This window comes from Bos taurus, chromosome 11 (genome assembly GCF_002263795.3).
Source record: "Bos taurus isolate L1 Dominette 01449 registration number 42190680 breed Hereford chromosome 11, ARS-UCD2.0, whole genome shotgun sequence".
NCBI lineage: Eukaryota > Metazoa > Chordata > Mammalia > Artiodactyla > Bovidae > Bos > Bos taurus.
This window is the reverse complement of record NC_037338.1, coordinates 50,513,520-50,540,921: the sequence shown is the minus strand read 5'-3', so window position 1 is coordinate 50,540,921 and position 27,402 is coordinate 50,513,520. Positions and strand designations below refer to the sequence as shown.

At 40.3% G+C, this 27,402-nt stretch overlaps 1 protein-coding gene and 1 pseudogene across 1 annotated transcript in view; both read right to left on the bottom strand.

Annotated features, from left to right (window-relative positions):
* SUCLG1 (succinate-CoA ligase GDP/ADP-forming subunit alpha) overlaps nt 1–24,011 on the bottom strand; it is a 34,501-nt gene extending 10,490 nt beyond the window's left edge. The window contains 5 exon segments of the mRNA NM_001035082.1: nt 7,029–7,086; nt 7,229–7,441; nt 10,651–10,767; nt 14,793–14,896; nt 23,915–24,011. Coding sequence (NP_001030254.1) covers nt 7,029–7,086; nt 7,229–7,441; nt 10,651–10,767; nt 14,793–14,896; nt 23,915–24,011 — 589 coding nt within the window.
* LOC101903367 (ribosomal biogenesis factor-like) lies at nt 7–2,473 on the bottom strand (annotated as a pseudogene).
* Nucleotides 24,012–27,402: the final 3,391 nt, after the last annotated feature.

The window sequence follows — 27,402 nt, the reverse complement described above, 5'->3', positions numbered from 1 at the left end:
CTTAAAGAAGCAGAACTCAGCAATATTAGAGAGTGCTCATGTGACTCTCATATAGTAAAATAAATCACAAACACATGTATATAAAGAACCCATTCCACAATTTGTCCTCCAAACAAACAACACCATCAGGTCATGGAATAAGGAGAAAAGGCCTAAATTATAGCAGGGAGGTTTTAAAAGTTAGAAAAAGAAAGGATTTTATTAGTTAGGGTTTTTTTAATATATAAAACATTTAATTTATTGTTTTTTTTGATGCATCACCAATGTATTACAACTGAGCCACTAGTTCTGTAGCCTCATCAACATTAACTGTGGTACATTTTCTTGACACTGCTGAGAAATCAACTGTTTCTTCAGAGGTTCAATGGAAAGGTTTTTTGGGAAGTTTGCAAGTTCCTTCTGTATATCTACAAGAGTTTGATTCACTCTTTTAACTTTTTAATCATTCACAGTGTTTATCTTCTTAAGATTAGTGGTAACTGGTTTCACTTTATTTTTGAACCCTAAGTTTTTTTGGCTGGCTACGTGGAATACATTCCTGGACTTCTGCCCTTTTAGTTTGTTCCTGGTGGTTGTCCTTCACCGGGCCTTCAAGACCCTTGTATGGCTTCTCAAGTTCCAGGTGATGCCATCTGCATGCACGAGATCCAGCTAGTTAGGGTTGTTTTATGACTACAAAAGCAGTTTAAGAGATACCTGAAGTCTTCCACAAAAAATGACCTTCTGGTGCATACAAAGTAAAATGGAACAATAAATCTATATAAAGGTCCACATGGAAAAAAAGAAGGCATAAATTTCAAGTATTCAGTTCAGTTCAGTCACTCAGTCGTGTCCGACTCTTTGTGACCCCATGAATTGCAGCATGCCAGGCCTCCCTGTCCATCACCAACTCCCAGAGTTCACTCAAACTCATGTCCATTGAGTCAGTGATCCCATCCAGCCATCTCATCCTCTGTGGTCCCCTTCTCCTCCTGCCCCCAATCCCTCCCAGCATCAGGGTCTTTTCCAATGAGTCAAATCTTCGCATGAGGTGGCCAAAGTATTTCAAGTATTAACCTTTGGTTAATAACCCTGGTTTCAGAAAATACATTCATAGTTAGGCTTTCTGTCTCCTGACCACACAAATTCCTCAAGTCAGAAGTCCTGCTTTCCTACATTGATCAGTAGAGCCCACTAATGCTGTTGGAGATTCTGCAGTGATTATCTTTTCTGTTGGACTTGCAACTTCCAGGGGTTAGTAAATGAGACTGTTTTCCCCACCCATGAGTTCCCATATAGAGCACAGTTCAGGCACAAAAGGAATTCAGTAAATATGTACCGAATAGGTCAAAACTGAAAATTTATGGAGTACAATCACCCTCTTAAACAAAATCTAACTGGTGATAGTTTTAAAACCAATCACTATGTGGACCTTATCTCACAACAAATGACAACCAATAACACCATACCCCATGTGTCTCATTCATCAGTTTTCCCTACTCTCAAGAGCTTCCTGTCTATAACCTCTCTCTTCAACATAGCCCTTCCTTTATGAGACCTTTCATAAATGAGAAGGGTAAGTAGGTAACACCTATGTACATTTGGTGCATTTAGCTTTTAAATCAAAGACAATAAGTAACTTAGTTGTATTTCTTTGTATGTAATTACCTAGTCTCCTTTACATTTCTACTTGATTCTTATGATAGAATCATGTTCCTGTTCATGCAACACCCTAGATTACTGGGAAGCAAAACTATTTTATCTATTCTAGCCTTTTGATGATCAGTATAATAATCAGTGAATAGTGGTACTAGGATTTTATCATTCTTTTGAGGGGATTTCATCTAAAATGAAAGTGATATATAATTTATATACATACAAAAATGATATATAATTTATATAAATGCAAAGTACACACATTTAAGGTAATGAAAGCAATGTTTTTAGGGTAGATTACTCCTGCCATCCTTGAAGTATATATATAATAAAAGAGACTATCACTTAAAAATATCTACCATAGGGATACTTCTGCTTCCAAAAAGCAGAGGTATTTTCCTGTATTCTTCCTGCTAAATACAAGTAAAAGTCCTAGACACTACATATAAAACAAATACAAGAAATCTCTGAAAGTTAGATAGAAGGTAGAGTCCTAGAGACCTTGAGACTCAAGTAAAACAATGAAGTGTTTCCAAGTTTCCTTTTGCCTCATGTGTCCCAGATACAAAGATAAAGAAGCTCACATTAAGGCACAGAACTCTCCACCCAAACAGCAGCTTTCTTTAGCAAAAGAACAAGAGAAGGACAATCTAGCAAAACAGAAAACTTTCAGACAACAACCACTCCATACCAACTATGCACTACAGAAAAAACTGTGGCTCTACCTCTACTCACATAAGCAAAGGCCGAAAAAGAAACCTAGACTTTACGTTTACAAGGCCGTAATGAGGCACCCTGGCAGCACGCCCACCAGCGTGTACACAACCAGGACTCTCATCTACACAAGCTGGCACTGAGTCCCGCCCCACCCCTACGGTGCCAGTGGGAACCAGGGGGAAAGCCTGGATGTCCATCCTCATCTGGCAGCAGTGAGGCCTCTCTCCATTTCCTGGGATCAGAAAAGGCCTAGTGGAGAGTCAGGGCTTTTACTGCCGCCCAGCAACAGCAAGTCCATCCCCACTAGTGTCAGGGGAGACCACGTAAGGAGCTGCAACTGTTATCCCCGGTGAGTAGGAGCCCACTCACTCTGGCAATAGAAGCAAGAAGGGACTTGACTTCTACCTCTACCTGGCAGGAACAAGGTACCTCCCCCACATTCCCTGCTGAAGCAGTGTGAATTAAGTCAGCTAAAACAGAAGGTTCATATAAAACCCAGATCTCATAATACAATAGCCCACACTTTCAGGTTTCAACCAAAGACCATCTGACCTACCAAAAATCAGGAAGATCTCAAACTGAATTAAAAAAAAAAACAACAAAAAAACAATCAATAGATGCTAATCATAAGATGAGGGGATATTAGAATTATCTGACAAGAAATTTGAATAATTCATGATAAAAACTTTCAATAATTATGAACATGCTCTAAATAAATCAAAAAATAGAAGCTTTATCAAAGAAATTTGAAGGAAGCCTCACTTAAAAAAGAAAAAGAAGATATAGAGGGACCAAATAGAAATTTTAGAACTGAAAAGTACTATAACCAAAGCTAAAAGCTCAGTGGATGAGTTAAATAGCATAATGGAGAGCAGAGAGGGAAAAAAATCAGTGAAATGAAAGATAAAACAATGGAAATTACCCCACCTGAATGGCAGAGAGAACAGACTAGGAAAAAACAATGAGCAGAACCTCAGGGACCTATGGAATGGTAACAAAAGATTGAATATTCCTGTATCACAGTCCTGGAAGGAGAGAAAAAAGAACATGGGGCTGAAACAGTGCTTGAGGAAATAATGTTTTACCAAAATCTACATGTGAGAAGGTGAGCAAACTAAAAACAGGATAAATCCAAAGAAATTCACACCAAAACTTCTAATATACTTCAGAAAATCAAAGACTCCCCTCAAAAAAAAAAAATTTTGGAAGCAGCAAGAGAAAAATAACACCTTCCTATACATGAAAAAACAACTCAAATGATATCAGTTTTCTCATCAGAACCCATGGAATCAAGAAATGGGTCAACATTTTTTAACTGCTAAAAGAACTGTAAACCCTAAATCCTGTACCCAGTGATGTTCGTCTTTATGAATGAAGGGGAAATAAAAACATTTTCAAATGAGGGGAAAGTAAAGAATTTGTTGCCAACAGTTCTACCATCAAAGAATGGCTAATATATTAATAAGGTCTCTAGAAAGAAGAGAAATGATATAAGAAGGAACCCTGGAGCCTCAAGAACGAAGAACACAGTAACAAGCAAAACATGGATAGTTAAAAAGACTTTCTCTTGAGTGTCCTAAAAGGAAGAAATAAAACTATCCCTATTTGTAGATAATGTGGGTTGTCTAACATAGAAAATGCTAAGGACTCTACCAAGAAATCCCTAAGGTCTACAGCAATATGGCAAGATATAAGATAAACAAAAATTAGTTGTATTTCTGTATATTAGCCACAGGCACATGGACACCAGAATTAAAATACAACAAAATTTACAATGGTTTTTTCCAATAAAAAGAAATACTTAGTATAAATCTAACAAAACACACAGTGGACTTTTATGTTAAAAACTGTACAATGCTCATGAAAGAAATCAAAGGCAATCTAAGTAAATGAAGATATACTGCATTCATGGACTGGAATATTCAACAGAGTAAACATGTCTATTCACCTGAGACTGACATACAGATTTAACACAATTTACATAAAAATCCCGGCAATAATTTCTGTAGATACAGACAAGATTACCTTGAAATTATATGAAAAAGTAAACTAGAAAAGCTAAAATAATTTTTAAAAGAGTAAAGTACAAAAAAGCAATCCATCCAATTTTAAGAGTTATTATTTCAACACAGTATTAAAGTTGTGCAGTACTGATGAAACCCAGAAATAGATCAACACAAATAAGATGTTTACTGACAAAAATACAAAAGCAATTCAATGAAAGAAAGATGATCTTTTTAATAAATGGTGCTGAAGCAACTAAACACAAATAGACAAAAAGAATTTTGATCTAAATCTCACGCCTAGAAAAATTATTTGAAATGGACTATGGGATTTAAGTGTAAAACTACAAAACATTCAGGAATTCACTGGCAGTCCAGTGGTTAGGACTCTGCAGTCTCATTGCTGAGGGCCTGGGTTCAATTCCTAGTCAGGGAACTATTACTAAAAACCCACAAGCTGCCGTGCAGCACAGGCAAGCAAATAAAAATACATAAACTATAAAACTTTGAGGAAAAAATAGGTACTTAAGGCAAAGCAAAGAGTTATTAGACTTGAGGTCAAAAGCATATTTTACAAAAGAAAAAAGTCAGTAAGTAAGATTTCATCAAAATGAAAAAACTTTTGCTCTCTGAAAGATCCTATTAAAAGCATGAAAACACAAGCTACAGATTGGGAGAAAATATTTGCAAGCCACATATCCAACAAAGTACTAGTATCTAGAACATAGAAAGAACTCTCAAAACTCAACAGTAACCAATTAGACCAGGGGCAAAAAAACACAAAGAAACATTTCACTGAAGAAGAGATAGTGAAGTGGCTCAGTCTTGCCTGACTCTGCAACCCAGGCAAGAATACTGGAGTAGGTTGCCATTTCCTTCTCCAGGAGATCTTCCCGATCCAGGGATTGAACCTGGGTCTCCTGCATTGTAGGCAAACACTTTACCATTTGAGCCACCAGGGAAGAAGATATACAGATGACAAACAAATACCCAAAAAAATGTTCAATACCATTAGCCATTAGGGGAATGTACATAAAAACCACCATGAGGTATCACTGAACACTTATCAGAATGGATGACTACAAATGCTGGCACGGATGCAGAAAAACTGGATCACGGGTACACTGGTGATGGAACGGTAAACCAGTATAGCCACGATGGGTAATAATTTGGCAGTTTCATAAATAACACACAACTGTTATCCAACCCAGCAATTGCACTCCTGGGCATTCATCCCAAAGAAATGAAGATTTTTTGTGTTATATAAAAACTAGTACACAAATGTTTATAACAGACTTACTTGTAACAGCCCCAAACTGGAAACAATCCCAGTATCTTTCAACACGTGATTGGTTCAACAAACATTTGTACCCTAGATGTTATCATTGGGGGACAGTGAATAAAGGGTACACAGAGATCTGTCTGTATTATGATTACATGTGAATTTATAATTATCTAAATATAAAAAGTTTAATTAAAATAAAAATTGTAAAAAGATGTAGGAGTCAAGTATGTCACATGAGGTTGAGAGTAAAAATTCTAACATAAATGCAAAAATGCTGCATCATTAAATATCAGTTTGGAATCTAATCACTTTCTACAATTATACTCAATTAGCTTAAGCTGTTATACAATTTTAGTTATCATTAACACAAACTAGAAAGCCACTATACTATTGCACTGCTCTTATATTACATGATGTCCTATTCAGAAACACCCAAGGGACTGAAAATTCCTTCCTTTTCCTAAACACTTAGCTTAAGGACTGGAAGTTAATGAGGCTTCTGAGAATATTAGTAATGGTATCAAAATAGGAATAGTTAGTACAGAAAAAGTCATCTTTTCTCCATTACCTCCTTGAAAATCTTGTAGTGTCATGTATTTCTTTCAGGCGATTTTTTTAAAAGTCCTTTAAGTTAAAGGCAGTCTCCCAGAGGACTTCCTCATCAATGTGTTATGGCCATCTTGAGGACCAAGGTCTACAGAACTTTCCTAAACTTCTCTTAGTTGTTTTTGAGGTTTATGGGCCCCTCAGAAAGCAGGGTAGTGATCAGAAAGGCAACTCAGCACAGGGCCCATAAAGCCTAAGTACGGAGCGACTGGAACACTCACACATTGATAGTGGGAGTTTAGAACACAGTCACTTTGCAGATCTATTTGGTAACTTCTTAAAAAGTTGAACATACTTTGACCCTATGACTTAGCAATTCTACCTGTAGGCATTTTACCCAAAAGAAAGGAAAACGTACCCACAAAAAGGCCTGTACACAAAAGTTTACTTTAACCTTATTCATAATGACTCAAACCTGGAAATAACAGAAATGTTCATCAATGGGAGAATGGACAAATAAATTGTGATATAATCACTCAATAAAATATTACTAAGTGATAAAATTATGGATACATGCAAATACATGGAAGAATCCATAGTGTGCTTGAGAAGGAAAAGAATCTTTTAAAAAAACCCAAAAATATCTTGATTCTGTAGAGTTAGTGTTCCTCAAACATTAATTCAGGACACAGAATCAATTCACTATAAAACTTTCAAGGTAAACTCTCTTAAAGTTGAATAAATTAAAGTGAATTTGATTTGTACCACCAAATCTCTTTGGGGAGTTTTGAGCATAGGGGCAAGAAATTTTGTTTTTTAATCTATAAGAAATACATACTCACCGACTCTTCCTTTCTTGTGAATATGGCCAGGCATGATGCCAATTTTGCATTCTCCAGGCTAGAGGAAAGTAATTCACAGTATCAGAAAAGTGAAAAAAAATATTAACTCCGAGATCATACACACAAATATACTTGGACTGACTCAAAGTTAGTTAGGCTTCAGAGGCTAAAATCGGGCTCGTTTCGTTTTGTACACTCACATTGATGACTCCAGGGCAGTTCGGCCCGACCAGCCTGGTCTTTCCCTGTCGCAGCAGTTTGTGCTTGACCCGCACCATGTCCTGCTGCGGGATACCTTCGGTGATGCACACGACCAGGGACACTTCCGCCTCGATAGCTTCATCAATGGCAGCAGCAGCAAAGGGAGGAGGGACATAAATGACAGATGCTGTCGCCCCAGTCTGTTCTTTGGCCTGAAACATTAATACAAAGCACTTTACTATAGGTTCAGTCAGACACTTTGTAAAACAAACTCAATACCATGGTTTTAATGATATCATGGGATCAGGAAAAGACATCACCAGGAGACACTCAATGTCTTCATTCTTCCCATTAACTAGTTCACTCTGCTGTGAGAAAACAGCAGAGTTAAGTGTGGCCTCCTCTCCGCCCCAATGGGACACCCCTCGAAACTGGAAGGTTCTGTGACCTCCCCTTCCTTCAAGCGATGTGGCAGCATGTCAGCACACACGAAAGCACTGACTGGCATTTAGGTCCCCTCATTCCTGGGCCACGTTTATTTCTGTTCCTCTGCAAGGCACTTACTACCCATTCAGTACGAAAGGCCCTGCATCTCCTCAGGAGAAAAGGACTAGTGAGCCCCAAACCTCAGAACTTAGCTCTCAAACATGTTTTTAAAAATATTATCAAACCATGGACCTTCTATGGTGGCCCAGTAGTTAAGAATCTGCCTTCCAATGCAGGGGACTCGGGTTCAATCCCTGGTCAGAGAACTAAGATCCCACATGCCACGGGCCTAGAACTAAGCCCGTGTGCCGCAACCTCTGAGCCCAGGCACCAAAACCACAGAGTCCGCAGGCTGCGACTAAGACCCAATGCAGCCAAAACAGATAAAATTTTTTAAATTAAAAAAATAAAAATAGATCAAAGAATAAATATTATCAAGAGGAAGCAAAATGAAGTGGTTTTATTCCTAGCTGCTAATTTTTACTCTAATGCATGCTGACTAGAAATGAACTAAAATACACATGCATAAATAACCACAGAACAAGAATCGGTCATATAAGGTTACGAGTCTATGCTACATCGCCCCTCACAATGCAAGGCACTTAAAGATCACCAATGTGACCACTGTTCTCTCTGTGATCTTCTATATATTTTGTACATGTATCAATACAGATGTAGCCTTCCACCCACTTGCACATGTGTCCATGACTCTTCTATAACGGAAGCTCCTTGAAGACAGAGACGGTCAGGGTCTCTGACTCTCCAAGAGAGGCAGCACCTATTCTGTGAGAGGCCCTGAGAAAGACTATGTAACCCTGCCTGCTTACTACCCCATCTCCAAATCAAGATGTAGAGGCCAAGAAATATTAAATAACTTGCATGAGGTCACAGAGCTCAGAAGTGGCAGAGCCAAGATTCAAACCTAAGTATATCTGATCCCACAGCGTCAGTTCTTTTCAGCTACAGCAGGCTACCTCCCTATAAAGGTCAAAATGTAGCTTAATTAAGATATAAATCAAAACATTTTAAAAGGCTATGCCATGAGATTTTAAATGGATACAAATACCAAGTTACACAAAGTACAGGTACAGCTGGAAGGGGCAGAAGTAAAAGATGGTGTGTTTGAGAATCATCCCAAACTAACTGCCCATGTTCCAGAGGCCGAGGAGCTTTCTCTACTGCACCCCTAATAAAGAGAGGTATCTTGACAGGGACAGATGAACAAGTCAATGGATGTTGACTTGCTAAGGGTTAAAAATAATTGAAATCACTGTTTTTAAAAACTGTTCAAGGTGATAACAGGGAAGTGGGGACCAAAGGAAAAAACTAGGTTGGAACCAACAGAAATGAGATCATAGATGTGCAGGTATTTTATGGAAAATATATCCCATGGGTTCCTACCTCTTAAGGATACAAAGACTTTGAGAAGCTGGACTGTGACCACAGAATCTGCGTCGGCAAGTAATACTACATGAAAGGTAACCATTGCACTCACTCAGAAATCTCTTTGTAAGAGCAGAACAGGTGAGAAATAAACCGCATCTGTCAAAGAACTTACATTATCTTCCAAAAGCCATATCTATTTGTATCAAAATGAATAATAAATGAACTGCTAGGAACAAAAACTTTTTTTTTAAAGGAAAGCAAAAAAAAAGGCTCATGACAAAAGTCAAATTTAACTAGGAAGTTTTAAAAAATGCAAAGCAAAACTTTAAATGATTATTCTACAGAATTTATGAATTTTTTACTCTCTAAAATATGATACACTCAAAACACACATACAGATATATAGTATACCCTATTTTCAAGTTTAAAGTAAAATGAAAATTCCAAATTTGAGTATTTGTTTTATCCTTTATCTTGATTTACATTAAGAATTCAAATTACCTCAATTTGAAGTTAGTATTCCAAAAAGATAGTAAATCTATAAATTTGTACTTTAAAAAAAAAATGAAATTCTTTAAAACATGCCTTAAAAGTATATTTAAGAAGAGGGGGAGTGCTACATTTTTATTTATTAACCTCAATACATCAATCCCAAGTACTAAGTTTATTTCTTTGATTTTTTAAAAATTAAATAGCCAAGAATATATACAATGGCTTCTTTCATAATACTATTATTTTTGTATATATTCATCTAAGTGTAGAAAGAGAATGAAAGAGGATACACTGAGGTGAAATAAGTTCTCTATGAAAGCAATATCCAAGAAGTGGAAAACACCATATAAAACTTAACTGTACATACCTTCATATCATCTGACTTTGTACCATAAGCACGTATTAGCCTTGTAACAAAGTTTAGCTTAAGTCATTCTAAAAGTATTGAGAAATCAGCAAGCTGAGGGAGAGACCAGGCCTCTGTGAGTTGCCCGTTGGACTCTAATCCACACAGGAACACCACCCACTACTAGTTACTCTGAGCCAGGCTAAGTCTGCCACTGATCAGCTGTGACACTATCTACAGGACCCTCAACCTCTGTACCTGTCGTATCCTTGTCTTTAAAATAGGGATGATAACAGTCCCTACCTGGGGGCTTCTGGTGAGGCTAGAATGAGGCCATGAAGATAAAGCACCTGGCACAGTGCCTGGCACAGCTCCCACTAACACTGAGCGACAGGGTCGAGCGTGGATGCTGACACGCGCACTTCTAACAGCCCAGAAGAAATGGTAGAAGCCAAACCACGGCACTTCTTCCCTGAAGAACTGATGTACGCCTATAAGCAAAAGTGACCCAGAATGCGGAGAGAACATCCTGAGCCTACGTGACTAAAGTGAACCCACTCGTTTTTACCATGGTTCAAATTTCTCTAGGTTACTGGAATTTTAGAAGGCATGTGACTCTTCCAAAAGGGGCACAGTTAAGATCTTGAGCCAAGGTGTGCTAACTCTTCCCTTGGTTTTTTCTTCTTGCCAAACTCAGGTACCATTAATTACCTCCTTCACAGTGTTAAAGACTGGTAAGCCCAGGTGCGTCTTGCCTCCTTTCCCTGGAGTGGTTCCTCCAACTAGTTTGGTGCCATATTCCAGTGCCTGCTGGCTATGAAAGGTGCCCTGAGAAGGAAAAGCACAAGACTAGTGAGAAAAGGCTGGCTAGGGAGCCTAAAGACAATCTTCAGCAACTTAGAAAAGAAAAACAAATATGTTAAGTATCTGTCGTTTGTTGTTGTTCAGTCAGTCACTAAGTTGTGTCCAACTCTTTTGCAACCCCATGGACTATAGCACACCAGGCTCCTCTGTCCATGGAATTTCCCAGGCAAGAATACTGGAGTGGGATATCATCCCCTTCTCCAGGAATCTTCACAATCCAGGGATCATACCCACGTCTCCTGCATTGGGAAGATTCTTTACCACTGAGCCACAGGGTAGGAATGCCATATTTCCAAGCATCCTCATCAACTTTCTGAACACAGCTTTCAACCTTGAAGCAAAACAGGTCTCTGCAGAGCCAAAATCACTGTTCTGTGTGTGTGTGTGTGTTTTTTATAGGAGGTCTCTTTTCAATCTGTTTTCAAATTTAGCTGGTTATCAGAAACTCCCTTGTGTTGATCGGAAAAGAACACCTCCTTCTCACTGTTCCTCAGTCCCTGATGTCCTCACATCCCTCTTCTACTCACCACTCCATAAAGGCAGTGATTTCTATCTACTTTGCTCACTGAGAGATGGCACCCAAAGCAGTTACATACAGTAGGCACTCAGTAAGTAGTTGTTGAAAACCGAATGGATCTTCGCAGCCATTCTATGAGGACCAAAAAATGCTGACTCAACTACTCAAGTTCTGTTACAAGCATAAAAATTGGGGCTTTAAGAGACCCTTCAGAAATTTCCTGATTTCAAAGTCTTCATTCTTCAAAACAGGAAACCTAATCCCAAGCACATTAACTGACTTATCTAAAAGTCAACGATGGAGTTTTGTAAAGTACCACAGGCCAGTGCTCTTGTTAAAGCAGTACCATTCAAAGTGTTATCTGTAGACTCTTATGGGTGTGCAGTGAGGTAAATGCAAAAAGGGGAAATAATGACAAAAAAGAAGAAAGAAAAAAACGAGAAAAATCTAATAAAAAAATAAGTGAAAATGTCTGCAAATTTTTATAGCAATATGACATTGCTATGACTTACTGTATTTTGTAAAAAGTACTGCTCTGCAATAAAGTGGAAATAAAAACACACACCCAAACTGGGCCTTCACTCCAGACAGTTAAAGAAGCACTGTGCTAGAATACTACCTGCTAAAAAAATTTAAATAGTCACACTTTTTATTCCTAATGTAGTGCTGAACAGGGATGACATTTCCTATTAATGTCCTTGTTTCCGTTACTTTTCTCATTATCACCATCCAGTGTATGGTTAAAATAAGAATAGTTTTAGTGGCTCATAACAGCCAGTACAAGAAATATCACCCCTTGGGAAAACGGCATTGTTGGAATCTGCTCTGAAATATAAATATTCTTCATTCATATGTGCAATAATGTGCACAGTGGAAAAAAAAAAGAACTAATGAGACAAGATTTACATTTTCTATGGAGATAAACTCTAAATTTCAGACTTCATCATTCTCTAGAAGCAGAAACTTAACCAACAAATAAACAAGGCTCCCAGTGAATGAGAAACAATGTATTTGCTGATAACTAAGACACCGAAACCAACCTTGGATCTCAATATTTAGGCAATCATCATCTAATTTAAGAAGCAGAGACAGTTACAAACAGTGCTTACAGCACAGACAATGGTTCTTTAAAAAAGGGCAGACGTTAAAATGTCATGTGCTCTGTTTAGTCGCTCAGCCTTGTCTGACTCTTTGCAACTTGCAACACCACGGACTGTAGCCCACTAGGCTCCCCTGTCCATGGGGATTCTCCCAGCAAGAATACTGGAGATGGTTGCCATGCCCTCCTCCAGGTAAAATGTCAAAGGGTCATATAAAGCTTAGCAAATAGAAAAATAACATTCTATATAATTAATTTATGTGTGGAATTTGGGTTAATCAAACATTTAATTATATGCTAATAAAATTAATACATACCCCAAAAGGGACTGAATATGATTTTAATTGGCAGAAGAATGATAAACTGTACTTCATGAGCACGAAGCATCAACTTTCTTTAGAAGGTATGTATGTGGAAGTGGTATTCATAAAATATATGGCTCTCAGAATAAGCAAACCAATTTTATCTATGAACAAAATTTCAAGGTTTTAGTTGTTTCTTTCTTCGTTGGCAGTGGCTATTTTTAAAAATAGTAGAAGAATGGGAGAAAAAGAAGAACGGTCCACTGCAATTCACATTTCTGTGCCCAGAAAAGTCAAAAAGCAGAACGACATTTCACCTGAAACAACTTCTAATCAAAATTCATTTTTCAAAAAAAAAAAGAGATAAGTTTAAAGCAATTCTTAAGTACTTAAAAAAAAAAAGTTATAGAAGTTTGGATATTTGAGTATCCTCCTCTAGATCAGGAGTTGGTAAAGTATGGCCTGAGGGATCTGGCCAGCCACTGGTTTCGTGAATTAAGCTTCCCTGGCATACAACCATGTCCACTCACTGACGTATTACCTGTGGCTGGTTTTGCTGTTCCAATGCTATGGAGTAGTTGTAACAGAGACTGCATGGCCTACTAAGCCTAAAATGTTTACAATCTGGTCTTTACAGAATGAACTTGTCAATGCTAGATCACCAAAATATTGCAGAATGAATATTATAGTTCTTTTAATCACAGAAAAATCATTAACTTTAAATTACACAAAAATCATTCATCACTTTTATTCTGCCATGTCTCCCTTAATAACTGAGGAAGGGACAGTTTGGGTTAAGGTTAGGGATTATCTTCTAATAAATTTGGTAGCATTCCTTCATATTTAAAAAAAATCTGAGCATCTACTATAGTAGAACTATAAATGTGTACATATGTTTTAAAGGGCAACTTGGTAGCACCTGCTACAATTTTAAATACAGAACCTTTGACACCCAATTTTACTTTCAGGAATTTATTTAACAGACATATATGTATGATATATATTATATACTTATATATATAATATGTTTTATATGTTATATATATATAATATGTTTTAAATACACACACACACACACACACATAAACGGAGAAGGCAATGGCACCCCACTCCAGTACTCTTGCCTGGAGAATCCCATGGACGGAGGAGCCTGGTAGGCTGCAGTCCATGGGGTCGCTAAGAGTTGGACACGACTGAGCGACTTCACTTTCACTTTTCCCTTTCATGCATTGGAGAAGGACATGGCAACCCACTCCAGTGTTCTTGCCTGGAGAATCCCAGGGACAGGGGAGCCTGGTGGGCTGCTGTCTATGGGGTCACACAGAGTCGGACACGACTGAAGCGACTTAGCAGCAGCAGCATACACATAAACACAGAGAAAGAGAGCACATCCTATGAACTCTGTAGAACGCTTATTATGTAAGTGTTTTGTATGAGTAAGAAAAGTATCTAGAAGGATATACTTCCAGCGGAGTAAAATGGTAGGAAGGAGAGAACGGAGATTCTTAGGTCGCACTTTACTGTGGAATCACATCACAGATATATTTAAACTTACGCAAATTCTATGATGTATGCAGAGGATAGGGAGGCAGCAAGGCCTAAACACAAGCCATCTACCTTGTTGTTGTTGTTCAGTCGCTAAGTCACGTCTGACTCTTTGTGACCCCATGGACTACAGCATGCCTGGCTGCCCTGTCCTCCACTATCTCCCGGAGTTTGCTCAAGTTCATGTCTATCTACCTTACTGAGTGCTTAATTAAAGAAACAGTGACCTGTTCCAATGTTGGAGAAAAATCAGTTGTGTTATACTTGCTGAAAGGAAACGTGGGTTTCCAACAAAATACTATACTCCTAGGGAGGGATTTTCGGGGTAACAAATACAATTTTTACTTGACTATAGCACTTAACCCCCTCCTGAGATACAATCCCACTGCTGTAGTGTTCCCCTTTCTGCTACAAACATGTGTTATGACTTTTGTGATATTAAAAAAAAAACCCAAAACGGATAATACTTCAATGTTTTTGTATCTCTAATATACATTTAAAAAAACAAAAATCTTGATAAACATACCTGCTTACCAGTGAAACCCTGGCAAATAATCTTCGTATTTCTATCAACATAGAGATGCTTCCTGGAAGTTGTATAAGAGCAATGCCGAATTCCATTCTGTTGCACTGAAAAGTAAAGAAAATATGACACATTACAATTTTTTCCAAACTTTTGGACTACGGACTTAACCTAGTGACACAAAAAAAATCCTCTAAAGAGGAACTATCACGTGACGGTGGCAGCTTTCAATGTCACTTTTTAAATAAGACATATTAAATATAAAAATTGATTAAAGAAACAAAAAAGGGACACTGTTCTGTTCTTCAGAATCCCCTTTCTACTGAGAACCCCAATCTTGTAGCTTTTTCTGAATGAAGAGAGGTTAAGTTTATAATTTTTATTCCTCAGAAAGAAATCTGGTGCTCAGATAAATACCTCAAATTAAAAATGAGGTATCACTCTAATACTCTTTACTAAACAGCCATATGCTTTCCCTATTTGACCCACCATTTTCAAGCCCAACATCTCTAAACAAAAGATGAGCTAACAGGCCAGCTTTGTCAGAACTACTAAGAACTACTCTGCAACTCATTTCCTGGTAATAATATTAACATTAAATGTTAAGTCATAGAATAAGGGCTTCCCTTGTGGCTCAGCTGGTAAAGAAACCACCTGCAATGCAGGAGACCTGGGTTCGATCCCTGGGTTGGGAAGAACCTTGGAGAAGGAAAGGCTATCCACTCCAGTATCCTAGCCTGGAGAATTCCATGGACTGTATAGTCCATGGACTGTATAGTCCATGGGGTCGCAAAGAGTAGGACAAGATTGAGCGACTTGCACTTCCATAGAATAAAACATGTCTAAAACAATCCAAAAATTACTTAAATTTGGTCTCTTCTGATGTAAGATTCAAGACCTCACATCTAAAAGAAATTGGGAAAATAAAATAAATAGGAAAAGGAGATGAGGGAGAAACATGTAAAAAACACCTGAGTTATTTTCACCTGAGTTAATTACACCTCAGTGAAACTGAGAAACCTAAGTAGCTCCCAGAGCCAGCTCCCTGTATTTCAAAAATCAGCAGGAAGCAGAGCACAGATGAATTAAAAATTGTGGGCTATCTTCTAAATCCCCATCAGAGCCCCAAAATGCTGTCTCCGTGGTCCACCCTGGCCCTTTTGAATTGCTAACACCTACCACTGAGGTAACCCATGAAAGTCAGGTCTAGAAAAGGACATCTATCTCATCATAAATTTGTCCAGAGTCCACTCAATGCTTTTTGTCCTGAATCACAGCTCATATCCTCCTAAGCCCTCAGACCTCAGATTCCACAACTGATCTGCCTCTGGCCCTTTGAGCACCCCTTGATTCATCTTCACTGATCTCACATGTAGCCCACCAGGCTCCTCTGTCCGAGGGACTGCCCAGGCAAGAATACTGGAGTGGGTTACCATGCCCTCCTCCAGAGGATCTTCCTGACCCAGGGATCAAACCTGTGTCTCTGCATCAGTAGGCAGACTCTTTACCACTGAGCCAACTGGGAAGCCCATACTGACCTCAGCTTCCAACAACTTTAAATTTTGGAGTCCCCTGTATCTCGAGGGAAGAGAGAGGCCTGGAATTCACCCTGACCAACCCGGAGAGAAGTATTCTGTGTGCACACAGATGAGCTGCATTCTTGGACTAGACTATGCTGAACAAGGGGCCCGAGGGAGCGCTGAGGGTCAGTCCTGGCCCAGTGAGCATAGCTAAGCACCTGAACCCAGGACAGGGAACAGGAACTGGTGAGAGCCCATCCTCACCAGTGATTGCCCTTGGTTCCCCATTGTCCCAGCTGGAGACGCAGAACCACAAAACTCATAGAACAGCTTTCCTCCCCTCTGCTATGCCTGACAGAACTTGCCCAACAGTCCCTCCCACTCCTGGAATATTGAACACACAGCCCATCTGTCAGTTTTCAGTGAGGAAAAGTACAAGATCTGATTCCAAGAGCAAATAAGATGAGGGTATCTGGAGCCCACACTTGCTTTCTGAAGGTACAGTTTTGTCCTCCACAAGTACTCTTACACTCCACCTTAACAAAGGCAGTTCACTTCTCCTTCCATGTGGCAGGAGTGGCCCTGTCACCTTGAGAAAGGACAGGTCAGCCTACATTTGTAAAGCACAGCTTCAATATCAGTACAACTCTGATCATTACCCTCTCCTACTTTTTCTTCTACTCAAAATCTCTAAGATCAGCTTTATGGAGCCCAAGAATTTACATCACCAGATCTCTGGTGCTTATAAAAACTACATCTGCAAGTGTGATGAACAGCAGCTCACCTCCCAGATAACCTCGGAGCCATTTAGTATTGCTCAGACTATGTGATGACCCTATCATTCTACAGCATCTAGAGAAGTGGATCTTGGGCGATCTATCATGTACATGTGGGTACATGAACTCTCCCCTTCCACTGTATGAGCTGATACCAAGGCTGCAGGTAAGCTGGAACCAACAGACTATCGTCACCTTTGAGCCAACCCCAAAATACATGTTCAAAGATGAGGAAATGAAATTCTGACCACAATCTGCCCCAACAAGAAACCTGTAAAATGCCAGACAAGGTATCACTCATACTGAAATGAGAGGAAGTGAGAATAATCAAGGATTTATGAAACTCAAAGGAAAACCTTGTGTTGCCCAACAAGCCATGATGTTCCATAATCATTAGAAACGCCTTTTAATTTGAGAAAACAGAAGACGAATCTGCCCCCTTCACTGGCCTTTTACAAAACTGCCACAGTTGTAAGGAGGACCCCAGACTTCCGCCACCCCAAGCCACAGGTAAAGACAGGCGGCTCTATTTAAGGCAGAATCATAATCAAATCAATGATAAATCTTACCACTGGTGACATCAGAGAATCAAGGAAATTCTTCTGCTTTTGCCATTTGTTTGCATTCAGATGGACATAATGCAAAATACACTTATATTCCTAGTAAATCTCAGCAAATTTTAAGTTGCATACATCATTTTCCTTGGAGAAGGAAACTTGGAGAACCCACTCCAGTATTCTTACCTGGGAAATCCCATGGACAGATGATCCTGGCAGGCTACAGTCCATGGGATCGCAAAAGAGTCAGACATGACTTAGGGACTGAACAACAACAATGTCATTTTCCTAATTCTTCCCCACCATAGACAACCCAAGCTCAGAATCACAGGCTGCAGACTCCCCAAGGCAAGCAGCTTCTCCTTTTCCTCACCCCTACTATACCTCTTCACCTTTCCTCCCAACAATTCCACAGTTCTCTAATTTGGACTGACAGAGAGTGCAAGCCACTAGCTGCTAGAAATATTAAACCTGTCAGACTGGTCATTTTCTTTCCCTACTTGATTTCTTCTCCATCCAAATTCTCAATCAAATGTCCTAAATAATGACTTTTTTTTTTTTTAAGTTTATTCTATTTCTGCTATCTTCAATGGTCTTGTCCATTGCTTCAAGAGGCCTAATCATATTTTGGTTTTAAATACAAACCTGATCTCTATAATATAGTACCCTATTTCCTAAAAATAAATCTAGAACATAGGGCATACTTTAGTCAAACCATCTGACGAGTATTTCTCACCTTTCAATGAGTCAATGTGCTCATTCTCCTGAGAATTTCACATGCATTGATTCATGTAAGTTCATATTTAAATAAAATGTTCTGTGGTGAGGAATCTGAATTTTCACATGACATTTGTGACTTGTGAATACAATGGGGTGTTTGGAGGGGATCTGAGATTAAGAAGAATGGAAACGAAATACTTTCATGTGCTGTCTAATTATAAACACCACACCTGCAGGCTAAAGGGTGCACACATCTTGTTACTTTCTTTACCGCATTATTTCTGAGCAAAATTATATCTGGCTACGTTTCTTTTGGGGCTTCCCAGGTAGCACAGTGGTAAAGAATCCGCCTGCCAATGCAGGAGAAACAGGAGATGCGTGTTCAAATTCTGAGTCAGGAAGAGCCCCTGGAGTAGGAAATGGCAACCCACTCCAGTATTCTTGCCTGGAAAACTCCATGGACAGAGGAGCCTGACAGGCTACAATCCTTGGATCGCAAAGAGTCGGACACGCCTGAGTTGGACAGGACTGAGTGACTGCGCACACGCACAAGTTTCTTTTAATATCATCTAAATATCTTCAGAACTTCTAACTGTAAATTCCATGAGTATAAGGACCATGTCTTATACCTGGCATCTCCCATGGCATATGGTACAGGGCTGTACAAAGCACATATACAGGAAATGTTTGAATTTCGGGACAAGAGATGGGATCTATGAAAAGAAACACATACAGAACTAAATATCAAAAGTTCCATCTCTTTTTGTGTGAACTAGAAAAATGTCAATCCATTACCAGGAAAAGAGGGGGGAAATCCTATATCTATTTTTGTACATGCACTGGTTTCCCAATAATTTGTATAAAAAATCCAGTCCTAAATACTACTAGCAGTTCTCAACGCTGCTACAATCCAGTACAAATTCCATGCTAACCAGGTTTGTTTTGTTTTTTGTTTTGAACAAATGAAATCCAGGAAGCAGTAATGTAATACAACTTGACTATTCCACTACAGGATTGACTATTCCACTACAGGAGAAAAGAAAAACCTAAAGCAAAACATAGCACGGGCAGAGTTAAACGCAATGACCCACCAGGAGAGTGGTTTCATAACATGCGACAGGCAAGGAGGAAGATCATAGCAACCTGAGCAACCCAGGGGCCAACAGGAAGGAGGGGACGAAAGCCCAACAGAAAAATGGACAAAGGCCATAAACAAGAAACACAACTGGCGACAGACAAATCATAAAGCAACCTATGAGAAGATAATGACCCAACTAATATTATGGAAGTGAGTATTTTTAATTAAATATTAGGGCAGCAGGAGGGCCTGAAGTCGGCCACCAGGCAGAATTTCCCAGTGGTGAAGGCCTTGGGACATCTCCAGGGAATGTGGTAGAGTCACCTTCTCTCCAGGTTCTCAGAAATGGGCCAATCTAACCTTGGGACTGCCTCTTAGAGCAGCTCAAAGCACAGCCAGGAACAGACAGGCCTGGGCTTGAATTTATGGCCTGCCGCTCACCAACTCGGTGACCTGAGGCAGGTCTTTGGATCTCCCCTGGCCTCAGTCTTCCCTTCTGTAAGTGCAACAACAGCTGCTCACGAGGCTGTGATGCTGATGGGAGATGATGCCTATAAACTGGGTAGTGAAGTGCCTGGTCCTCCCTAAACTGGGTTCACATCCTACATGAGCACAAAGGCCAATCATTTCCTAAAAAGAGAGAGCATACAATTCATATTTTAAAATCAAATAAGTCAGAAGGGTTTTACATTCTCATGCATAACCTATATATGCTTATATGTAAATATACTAATCCATGTCTACATAAAACACTCAGTAGGCAGACATGTACTAGTAAATTTCTACCATCTGAAATATTTTTAAAGATGCAGCCATACTGTAAAAAGGGGGATAACATTACACACCTCACAGGCAACATGAGCATTAGATGAGATAATAAAACAGAGAGGACTTCCCTGGTGGCTCAGACAGTAAAGCGTCTGTCTACAATGTGGGAGACCTGGGTTCGATCCCTGGGTCGGGAAGATCCCCTGGAGAAGGAAATGGCAACCCACTCCAGTACTCTTGCCTAGAAAATCCCATGGACAGAGAAGCCTGGTGCAGGCTACTGTCCATGGGGTCGCAAAGAGTTGGACACGACTGAGCGACTTCACTTTCTTTACTTTTCTAACATAGAGAGCATGCAGCATAATAACTAGGGTAGAGAAAGTGTGATTTCACTACTAGCTATTTATTACTGACATAGAATGAAAAGACTAGACTGAGATATTCATTGTGCCAGGCTCTCTCCCAGACACTAGAGATTCTGGGGTAACAAGATAGACTGAGGCCCACATGAAGCTTCCTGAGATATAAACATTAAACAATGAAACACAAAACCCCAGCAGTGCCAACTGTAGTAAAGGCTATGAACGAAAGAGACAAAGTAATCTGAAAAAAATGTGCATCAGCCAGCCACATGCGAGTCCTCTCCCTGCAGAATGACTACACCATGCACAAGATGGCCGCAGTGTGGATGCAAGTGTGGCCAAAAGCAGCTGCCACACAGGACTGTGACCACGGATGGTGCTATGTGACCAGTACTGTGCTCCTAACCAGTAGCCTGAGACTATTCATGAAAATACTCCCACTCCAACTGCTCTCTCAAACTATGCTCTTGTAGCTCGCTCATTTATTCAGGTATGTATTCCTGATTTTAACAAATGTATAGTTACTAATCATATGTATTATGCATCTATAATATGCAGACTATTGGGGTCCCTACCTATAGGGCCTTAAAGTATAGCAGAGTAGCTCAGCAGCCACTTACTTCTAAACCCCAATCTACTATTCAGATGTGAAATTATATATTCATTTAGTACACACTTACAGATGAAGTATAATGGGCTCTAAGTACTATATTTCATCAAATCTAAAACACTACCAATTTTAAGAAGTGCTATTAAGAACTAATGTGAAGAAAATGCTGCCAATTTACTGTAAGATACCATCAGTTATAAGACATCCCAATTTTAAGAATGTTATTAATATAACATTTAAAAATGTGGGTTATGGCAACAAAATGCCTGCCTTTGGTGAAATTATATTCTTCCCCTATATTTGGAGAAATTACTTTTAATATCCCCAACTAAGTTTTTACGGAAAAACAAGTTTGAGGTCAGATAATCAAGTCACCTTCTCATGGCTACATTGATACATTTAGATCAAGGCCATTTTGTATTTCTGAAATAAAGATTTGGTTCTTAGATGCAATGACAACAGGTACTAGTTATCAGAAACACTACTGTTGAGGGTCCCCTTTTCCAAACTACACTTCTAAATATCTTCCCTATTCCCGAAACAGGACTGTACAACTTGGCAAATACATGGAAAAGGCAGATGACACCTCTGGGTAGAGTAGTAACCTTCTCAACAAACCAGTGAGGTTGCCAAAGAAAAAGAAAAATCAGAACTTCAAAAAGGAGGCTCAGTCTATCATCCAGCATGCATGTAGTAGAAAGGATGCTGCAGAGTCAGAAGACCTGAGCTCTGGTACCCATTCTGATACTGATGAGGAAACATTTGGGATTTATTTCCATATTTGCCAAACAAAGGAATGGGACCAGTTTGGCTGTACGGTTCACTTTTTGGCATCAAAACGCCTTACTTCTAAAGTTAAAAAATACTGGCTCTTGAATACATTTTTCCAAAGAATACATACAGATGGCCAACAGGTAACGTGAAGAGGTGTTCAACATCACTAATTGAGAAACACACAAATCAAAACCACAGTGAGATTTCACCTCACCCTGTTACAGGGTGGCTATCACCAAAAAGACAAAAAACAATAAGTATTGATGAGAATCTGGAGAAAGGGAACCCTTGTGTGCCTTTCCTAGGCAGGTTATTGGTGCAGACACTATGGAAAACACAAATGAGGCTCCTTAAAATATTAAAAACAGAACTGTCATGTGACCCAGCAATTCCACTTCCAAGTATTTACTAGGAATAAAGAATAAAGAAGCTCAAGCTCTGTGAGAACAGTATCATTAAGTATTGCTAAGGGTGGATTCAAGATCTTAATCTTTGAGACACTTTCTTCTATAGACTCTGCTCCTAAGACAGCAAACCTATCTGAGGCAAGGATTTTTCAGAAACTCAGAAAAGCAAGAAAGACATGGATATAACTAATTCCTTTTTTCTTTCTGCCTAAAACATCCTTGATTATCCTTTAAATTATGTAATAAAAATCTCCAGAAAACTCTCCAAAGAAACCCAACTTCTTCCTATTTGCCAAAGTCTGTCCTCAGGTGATCTGGTAGCTAAGGGTAGCAACAGAGTGTACAATCATTGTTTTACACTTTTAAAATGTAATTTTCTCAAGAAATGAATCATCTCATCCAATATTCAGTACCAGCAGCAGAACTAGCAGCAACGCAGAAAAAAGGGGAGGTAGAAAAAAAACTAACTGTGGTTGAGTATCTATTTCATCCAAGGTGCTTTACATAAATTGTTCCCTGTATTCTGCATGGTGAATCCTGGACTTCATCATTTTTAGGATGCACTTTTTTTTTTTTTTCAATTTTTCTTTTTCTACATTTCTTAAACCAGGATGAAACTGACAACTAATGGTGTGTCACAATTTTAATTAGCAATCATTTCCCACTGTTAGTGGCAGACAGAACAGCAGTACATCTTACAAGGGACAGTGTTTCAGATTGATTAAAATATGGTAATGATTTCATGGAATGTGAACAGAAATTGAGAAACAGATTTAAAAACAACCCCCAGAGTTATTACCTAAACTGTACAGAACCAGGCAGACTTCAAACTTGATGTGGCTGATTCCAAAGTCTTTTCCTACACAACCTACCTAACACAGAGACTTTGAACATAGCAAGAATTTTCAACCGTCAGCGTTACTAGTAATCTTGGGTGTTAAGTTTTCAGGAACTGAAGAATTCAAACTGCCTGGTCTCGGAGACACTACAAGTAAGTTGGTTAAGGTCCTAGCCAACACTAAGCTTGTAGTTTTCTGGGCTGTGCTGACTCTAAATGCATCCTCCTGCAGATTCACCTTACAATCTAAGGAAAGGACAATTTAAAAGTATAGGACCGTCCTGTACAAGGCTCAGCTTGACCCTCCAATTTCCTACCGATTTCCTGCCCGTACTTCTCAACCCACTCACCCTCCTAGAGACTTCATCCTGGGCCACGTCACTTCTCACTTTCCTAGAGAACCTGTCCAAATGCCGCCCCCATCCCCCACTCATCACCGGAGGATCAAGGGCGTGCAAGATCCAGACACCGCGTCTGCAGGTCTCCCAGACCCGAATCCTGGCTGAGTCGCTCTACTTCCCCACTCGCCAGCAGCCCAACAGGTCCCCGCCCCACATATCGAGTAAAGCTTCCTCCGTCCCCGGGGGTCCCAAGCTTGGGCCCTCCCCCGAGATCCCGCCCCGGAGGGCCCAGCCGCGGCCTGGACCGGGGCGCCGGGCCAGATGAGGCCGGGAACTCGCGGAGGCTTGGAGGACAGAGTCCCGGGCGGACTCACAGAGGAAGGCGCGGGACAGGAGGCGGGCGGCGGCGAGGCCGCTGCTGCCAGAGGCCATGGTCGCAGCGGCACGGGCAGCAGCGAGGGCTGCGGTCATCCGCCAATGACACTCCCAGGCCCCCGGGGAACCTGGCGGGGGCCGAGGCGCGAGGAGGAAACGGGTGGCCAGAGCGTTTGCCGGTATGAATTTCCGTCCACAGAGGCCTCTTCACCCAACATTGGTCCTCGCAGGTAGAGAAGAAAAGGGCTTCTTAACGGAAAAGTGGCCAATAACTTGGCTTTTCCCCGGAAACGTGGCTTTGGCCCGACAATAATTACAACTGGCAGCTCAGGGGACACCCCACCGATGCCGGTCGGCGCGGGGCATTGTGTGAAATGTAGTTCAATGGCCGCAGTTTGTGGGAAGTTTGGGTGGGGGCCTGCGGAAAGGGAAGCGAAAGAGAAAAGGGGGAGTCAAAACCACCGGCACGGTGTCAAAAGGAGTGAGGAAACAGTGAAGCGAGCTGCAAAGAGCAATGCAGAACCTTTCAAGGCCCTTCCAAGGCCAAGGTGCAGACTTCCTTCATTTCCCCATCTACCATATGGAGAGGGTGATACCCTTGCAAGGACCATCGATGAATCTGAACTCGTGCAGTGAAGACGAGGATGTGACGAGAAAGACCAAACGCTACCTTCCTGGCACCTAACTTCTTGGAATATGAAGCTTTTGGTTAAACAGGCTATTATGAAGCCTATAGAGTGCCTTCCCCTGGAGATCCCGGAGGACTGAAGTTAAAGATCAAATGAGTGTTAGTCACTCAGTGACTCAGTCGTGTTCGACTCTTTAGGACCCCATGGACTGTAGCCCACCAGGCTCCCCAACCCATGGGATTCTCCAGGCAAGAATACTGGAATGGGTAGCCATTTCCTTCTCCAGCGGATCTTCCCGATCCTAGGGATCAAACCCAGGCCTCCGGCGTTGCCGGCACATTCTTTACCATCTGAGCCATTCAGTTCAGTTCAGTCACTCAGTCGTGTCCGACTCTTTGTGACCCCATGAGTCGCAGCACGCCAGGCCTCCCTGTCCATCACCAACTCCCAGAGTTCACCCAAACTCATGCCCATCGAGTAGGTGATGCCATACAGCCATCTCATCCTCTGTCGTCCCCCTCTCCTCCTGCCCCCAATCCCTCCCAGCATCAGAATCTTTTCCAATGAGCCAACTCTTCGCATGAGGTGGCCAAAGTACTGGAGTTCAGCTTTAGCATCAGTCCTTCCAATGAATACCCAGGACTGGTCTCCTTTAGGATGGGCTGGTTGGATCTCCTTGCAGTCCAAGGAATTCTCAAGAGTCTTCTCCAGCACCACAGCTCAAAAGCATCAATCCTTCGGTGCTCAGCTTTCTTCACAGTCCAACTCTCACATCCATACATGACCACTGGAAAAACCATAGCCTTGACTAGATGGACCTTTGCTGACAAAGTAATATCTATGCTTTTTAATATGCTATCTAGGTTGGTCATAACTTTCCTTCCAAGGAGTATGCGTCTTTTAATTTCATGGCTGCAATCACCATCTGCAGTGATTTTGGAGCCCAAAAAATAAAGTCTGACACTGTTTCCACTGTTTCCCCATCTATTTGCCATGAAGTGATGGGACTGGATGCCATGATCTTAGTTTTCTCAATGTTGGGCTTTAAGCCAACTTTTTCACTCTCCACTTTCACCTTCATCAAGAGGCTCTTTAGTTCCTCTTCACTTTCTGCAATAAGGGTAGTGTCATCTGCATATCTGAGGTTATTGATATTTCTCCCTGGCAATCTTGATTCCAGCTTGTGCTTCCTCCAGCCCAGCGTTTCTCATGATGTACTCTGCATAGAAGTTAAATAAGCAGGGTGACAATATACAGCCTTGATGTACTCCTTTTCTTATTTGGAACCAGTCTGTTGTTCCATGTCCAGTTCTAACTGTTGCTTCCTGACCTGCATACAGGTTGCTCAAGAGGCAGGTCAGGTGGTCTGGTATTCCCATCTCTTTCAGAATTTTCCACAGTTTATTGTGATCCGCACAATCAAAGGCTTTGGCATGGTCAATAAAGCAGAAATAGATGTTTTCTGGAACTCTCTTGCTTTTTCGATGATCCAGCAGATGTTGGCAATTTGATCTCTGGTTCCTCTGCCTTTCCTAAAACCAGCTTGAACATCTGGAAGTTCACGGTTCATGTATTGCTGAAGCCTGGCTTGGAGAATTTTGAGCATTACTTTATTAGCGTGTGAGATGAGTGCAATTGTGCAGTAGTTTGAGCATTCTTTGGCATTGCCTTTCTTGGGATCTGAGCCATTAGGGAAGCTCTAGATCAAATGAGACCTCGCCTTGTTTGAACAAAGCGTTCACTCCTCTGTAAGAGCTTTAGAAGGGACCTCCTAGAGTCTTAGAGTCAAAAGGTTAGCAAGAAATAAAGTAACCCACCTCCCTGCCTTTGACCTTGATCGTTAGTCCTCATCTTTATCATCAATGAAATTATAACCCTAACTTACTTAAAGTAATCATCATAATTTACACAGAGATACGTATAAAGTAGGAGTGGGATTACCCATTGGAGATTGCCCAGTATTTGCTCTGTGACCCAGATATTGCAAGTCCCTGCTTGGATTTGACAGAATCCAAAATTCCTCCCTCATGTAATGGATTATGTCTTTGCTATCATTTAAATATTACCAGTGGTTTCCAGATAGGTCCAGAATACTCATTTTAAAGAGCAAAGTTTTACATGATAATACTTATATTTTTATTTCATTTAATTACTAAAATGAATGATGATGAAATATATAACTTTGGTATGATTTTAATGAATTTTCATCTCCACAAAGAAAGGGTTTTTTGTTTTTGTTTTTTGAAACTGATGTCTCTCCAGCACCTAGAACAATGCCTGGGACAAAGAGAGAACTCATTATTTACTGACTTAACATGTAAGAGAAATACCATTTACATTGTTTATTGAGTTCACCCACAGTGGTTAATGTTCCTAAAGATATTTCAACCCTCCTAATAACTACACCACCACCTCAAGTCCACAGCTCGTTAATGAGAGGCTACTGCATTAGACATGATCTATACCATTTATCTTTGTATGCAGATTGATTTTGGAGTCAGACAGATCTGGATTCCAACTCTGCCACTGACTATATGACCTCTGGGTCTAAGGTTTTCTCACTAAGAAGGGGATGAAACTCCCTAACTCATCATAGGGTTATGACCAGTTAATGTATTAGTATGTAAAGTTTTTAATACCTTGTAAACCTTCAATAAATGGTAGTTATTAAAAAATAGGAACTTTCTTCTTCACGTGGTAGGATGATATTGTGAGATTTTTACTAATATTAGTAACTGGATATGGAACAGGACATTTCCATTTGGCAGCAAGTCATAAGTACCTCCACATTCTAAGGAGGGGAGCCTAGAGGCTACCTCTCTCCCAACTTCAGTAAGAGGTGGCCAAACTTGTCTTTG